Genomic DNA, 5,292 nt, shown 5'->3' on the forward strand with positions numbered 1-5,292 from the left:
TTCCTGTCATCAAAGTTCATCGGCCAGCTGTCAGCTGCAGTGAAAAGAGAGAAGAAACAAGGAGTGTGAGGTTTAAGAAGAACCTCTTTGAGCTTCCAGATGTACCATAACCAGCCATTTGAACTACTAAAGCTGAACTTCAAACTGTTAAGTGAGGCTTGAATTGTACAGGAGCAATTTGCAAGGGCCTAAGAAGACAAGAAACTTTGTTTTGCCCTTCTCGCACAGCAACCGAACGTTTTCTCTTACCCGCTGCCACAGCAGCTGATACTAACCTATGGCCTGCCTGACTTGATCCACGTTGTAGGTCACCTCGAGTTCAGGAACGTGCTTCTGCACCTCTTGCGCCAGCTCTTCGGGAGTGAAGCTCATGGCGCTGATGTTGTACGTCCTCATGCTCAGTGCCTCTGCGGGGGCCTCCATCACCTCCAGAGTGGCTTTCAGACAGTCATCAATATACATCATAGGGAGACGCGTGTCTGGCTTGAGGTTGCACTGGAATTTGCCCGTCTTTATGGCATCATGGAAAATCTGGACAGCATAATCTGTAGAGAAGAATAATGGATGTGTGCACTCATCTGCCCGTTGAAATCATATGTCCACACTGATTCTCTGCCCTGCCACAGCTTAAATTTCTACAAACACATTGAAAATGACTGTATTGGCTTTGTTTTGCTGTTCTTGCCTGCAATACTGAGGACTACGCACGAGTCACTTACCAGTTGTTCCCCCACCAGGCTGAGAGTCAGCAGATATAATTCCTGGATACCTCAGGCTGCGGAAGTCCAGGCCATACCGGTAATGGTAGTACTATGGAGGGAGGAGAGAAACATAGCTTTACACATCAAGACTAGGCCACACAACTCATTGATTTCAGAGGACAAATCTGCCCCAGGACAAGCCTCCATTCTGTGACCATCTCCTGACAAGGGTGAAGAAAAAGGATCTACTGATCAGTCTCTGTTCCCTGCTGAGCAACCAATCTCTCTGCTCGTCTTTTCCAGTTCACTTTCACATCAGTAGCTACTTGAATCTTGATATGGGTTGGCTTCTAACGTAAGGTCTAGTGTTCAGAAATTGAGAATTCCTGAGTGTGTGAGACGTTTCAGGTTAATACAGTCTTCAGACCTCCCACTGTCTTTCAGTGGTGGAGGAAACGGTACAGAAAAGTATCAGTATCATGTTTACAAAAACCTACAAAGCCAAAAAAGAAGCTGTTCATGACTAGATTCCCATAGCTCCAACTTTAGAGGGAGGAGGCAAAGTCACCATCATCACTGTGCTTTCACAAGGCTTTGTACAGCATTGGTTACACAATGCTGTTCATACCAGACGAGGGAGAGAGGCCAAAGTCAAAAGAAATTATACTGAAAGTGAGATGCTGGCCAGCTTCCAATTCTTCGCACTTTTTCCAACAACGCTCAAAATATATTTATCCTAAGAGCTGCCTCAGCTACTATTGAGTGCTAAAGCCTGAAGGAAGGAAAGAACTGGGAAAAGCCACTGCAGTGAGGAATACTGCAAAAGTGACAAAGTTCTCCCAGAACTTCCATGAAATAAATGAAAGCAAAAAATTCTCACCTCTCCCATGAGCTCAGCGTGAACCTTGGAGACTCCGTAGATTGTCCTGGGTCTCTGAATGCAGAGGTCAGGAGTTGGATCTCGAGGAGAGGTGGGTCCAAAGGCTCCGATAGTGCTTGGAACAAAGAGTCTCAAATTATGCTCGGCTGCAATATCCAGAACATTGTGTAAACCTGGAACAAACAACAGGCTTTATCAGAACATACACGGTGCTTTCTCAAACCTCTGCAGGAGTCATGAACTTGAAACCCTTGTCACTTACCAGTAATATTGACAGCTCTGGCCAAAGGGACGTTTGCCTCTCCGACGGCGCTGAGCAAAGCGCTGTAGTGAAACAGCCAAGTTATCCGATTATTCACCACTATCTCCCGCAAATTCTTGTAGTCCAAGATATCCGCGTAGATAAAAGGACCTAGAAGAAACCAAATGAGCAGGAAATTGAATGCCAAAAAGAATGGATGTACAGAAAAGTTTCGCATGAGAAACAAAGCACTGATTTCATTTCCAGCTTGTTCCCTCCAAAAGAGGGGGAGCACAACAGCTGAGCTCAGCTTGACTCTAGTGGTTATTCGGGTCAACAAAGTGGCAAAAGCAACAGTGAAAATAATGCAGAGAGAAATATTTAGAAAAAGTGAATAACAGGAAAAAATCAATGTCTTGGCAAGATTTCAAAGCAAGAAGACAGACATTTCAAACAGCAACTTATTCAGTTTAATCTCCTGATCATTTATTCTTTGGTAATTAGTTGATCGACATCAGAAGTCAAGATATTTTTTTCCATCTCTTTCCCCGGTCACTTACCACTATAAAAAACACTGTCTGCAGGTTTTCTGATGTCAGACAAGATCACGTTGTTCTTTCCAAAGCGTTTCCTGTGTAAAAACACCCACATGGTACAGTGAGTCCACAGTCTTTGAGATAATTCACGAGCTGCTGTGCTGCTACGTTGTTTTGCAGGTACAATATAGGAAGAACAGTAATTTTGCAATGAAATCAGTTATTGCACTAAACAAAACCCCAGCGATCCTTTAGATCTCTATAAAGCATCTTAGAAAGCCGCTTGTGCAGCAGTGAAAGACTGTGTGAGGACAGAGATATCTTAAAAAATGAAAATGTGTTGAGAAGAAAGACCTTCCTGCCCTCTTCTTCCTGAAAATTTTACCCAGAGATAATAAAATCAGGTCTCTCTATTGAACATTCAAATCCAGCCTTCCAGAGAGAAGGAGAACTGACCACCCTCTCTGGATAATTCCATTTAACTGGAAGCAAACTGAAGTCAGTGGCTGGTCTTGTCGACAAAGTTAGTGTCAGTTTGGGAATTGTGAGCGATGTGCACACAGAAAGCGTGTCAGTGAGCCTAAACCAAGCACGGGAATGAAAAACAAGAAGATGGTGAAAATGTGAAGTTGTTTACAAAGCTAAAAGGCATAAAAGAATCCGCAATTGTCACTAGGATCCTTTCACAAAGAACTTTGCGGTAAATTATTGTTTCTAAAGCTCGAGTTCCTCACTAACAGCAAGCTGGAGTCATGACGTACCTCAGAAGTTTAGCAAGTCCCACTCCAAGCTGGCCCAAACCACCTGAAAGGCAATACACAGGAGACAAAAATGTGCTATCAAAACACTGAGTGTCATTATTCAATGTCTCACATCAGAAATAAGTACTATTTTTCTCAGCAAGCCAGAAAGCTTTTATATTTTTCCCAATGAACACCCAATGAACCAGTTTTAGTAGATTTCTAGAATAAAAATACCAGGGAAGTTCACACGGGACTTTGACCTTATCACCATATGGGAGAGACCATCGCAGTTCCAGAGAATTCTGAATGTTTTTCCTTCCAGTATTCTGCTCACTGGGGAGGGAGGCGGGAGGGGGAACTTGACCGGGAAGCTGGAGCAGGATTACGACAAGAATGCTGACCTGTAATTAGCACTCGTGGATGATCCGTCTCGGCAAAAGACACCGAGTGAAAACTGGCGTCAGAGGCCACTTGGCGGGGCGAGATTCCAATGCATCGAACCGGCACGATGGAAATCCCACATCCACAACCAGGGCTCTGTAGCACCTGGCTGAGAGCTCTGCTCACGCTTCGGACGACTGGCATCTTCCCCCTTCAAATGTGCTGTGAGAACAAGGGAAAAGATTAGTCACAAATGACTCAACCGTATTTAAACACTGTAAACACTCCCTCAGAAAACTCAGACGCCTTTCAGAGGAGTTTGATGCAGCCCAAGTCCTGGCTGAGGTGCCAGCCGAGAGCCACATCTAGAAGCAGCCTGTGAAGTAACGTGAACACGGGTAACGTCTTCACCAGAGCGAGCTCAAGAAAAGATCCACAGCCCCAGCACAGCACCCAGTATAACGAACAGCCAGAACAGAGTTCAAGTTTAAGCCTTCAAACAGTCACTAGAAACCACGTTTTCAAGCACAAAAGACAACAGAAGCAGAATTCAATGAGTTCAGCCGCCACGATTACACGGCTTCGCTGGAGGTGCTGTGGAGTGAAAGTTTTGCTGGCTGCCATGAATAAGCAAATCTTCTTAGTACTGCATCAGCAAGACGCTGCTAAGCCAAAGAGGCAGCAGTAAATCTCTGCAGAGAGCACTGCTTTGCTCCAGCTTAATCCACGTGACGGACAGAACCCGGGAAGCAAATGAATGAGAAGCAGCTTGACGCAAGACTTGTGAAAACAGCTGGACTATTTTACAGGAAAAACCAAGACTTCCCTTGTCAGCTCCTTTCTCCTATGTTTCTGGTGGCACTTGTTATAAGCAGGAGAGTCAGGGAGAAGGGGGGACACAACAAGAAATCACAGCAGATGACACACGGATGAATTTGCTGCTGATGAATTCCAGCCCTGCCGATTCTAATAGGCACAGTAAAGCCAACAAGTAATAGTGTGGGTGTTCCTTCCACTTACACAAGGATCTTCTGGTGCTTCAGGGAGTGCTGCTATTTAAACGCAAACTTGCTAAACTACCAATCGCATGTTTAATTAGATACCCTCAAAGTGCACGATTAAAAATCACATTTGCATGTTTAAACTGATCAAAGACACTCAGAGATGCACCTTTCCACCCCTTAGACTTGTTTGCTCTCCTGCTGGAAAGTGAAGCAGCCCCATTTCTTGAGGGCCCAGTCCCAGAGGTAGCTAACTGCTGTCTAAGAGGTTCTGACATCTTTCTGCTGTCCGGATTGTCTAGTGTGGATTGGTACAATTCAGTTTATATCGCTGATGGGCCCCCAAGATGCTAAAGGGGCTTGAGCATCTCTCCTGTGAGGACAGGCTGAGAGAGCTGGGACTCCTCAGCCTGGAGAAGAGAAGGCTCTGGGGGCGTCTTGTCAATGTATGTTAGCACCTGAAGGGAGGGTGCAATGAGCCAGGCTCTGTTCAGTGGTGCCAGGCCAGGGCCAGAGGCCACAGTGAAACACACACTGAAACACAGGAGGTTCCCCCTGAACATCAGGAAACACTTCTTTACTGCCCAAACACTGGCACAGGTTGCCCAGAGAGGTGATGGAGTCTCTACCTTTGGAGATCTTCCACAGCCATGTGGACATGGTGCTGGGGAACCAGTTCTGGGTGGCCCTGCTTGAGCACAGGGGATTAGACCAGATGGTCTCCAAAGGTTCCCTCCAGCCACAACCATTGTCGGACAAAGCACTAAGGAGATTTTGCTGCCCTGCAAGCCCACCTTCACAAAACAGCC

At 45.7% G+C, this 5,292-nt stretch overlaps 1 protein-coding gene across 1 annotated transcript in view; it reads right to left on the reverse strand.

The window, feature by feature from the left end:
* LOC104494990 (L-threonine 3-dehydrogenase, mitochondrial) overlaps positions 1-3,686 on the reverse strand; it is a 3,891-nt gene extending 205 nt beyond the window's left edge. Inside the window, exons 1-8 of the mRNA XM_010137899.1 lie at positions 3,503-3,686; positions 3,120-3,162; positions 2,383-2,453; positions 1,844-1,993; positions 1,582-1,754; positions 720-810; positions 276-545; positions 6-34 (exon numbers count right to left, since the gene is read on the reverse strand). Of these exons, the coding sequence (XP_010136201.1) occupies positions 6-34; positions 276-545; positions 720-810; positions 1,582-1,754; positions 1,844-1,993; positions 2,383-2,453; positions 3,120-3,162; positions 3,503-3,686 (1,011 nt within the window). The remainder of the gene's footprint in view (positions 1-5; positions 35-275; positions 546-719; positions 811-1,581; positions 1,755-1,843; positions 1,994-2,382; positions 2,454-3,119; positions 3,163-3,502) is intronic.
* Positions 3,687-5,292: the final 1,606 nt, after the last annotated feature.

Source organism: Buceros rhinoceros, unplaced genomic scaffold (assembly GCF_000710305.1).
Source record: "Buceros rhinoceros silvestris isolate BGI_N320 unplaced genomic scaffold, ASM71030v1 scaffold2896, whole genome shotgun sequence".
Lineage (NCBI taxonomy): Eukaryota > Metazoa > Chordata > Aves > Bucerotiformes > Bucerotidae > Buceros > Buceros rhinoceros.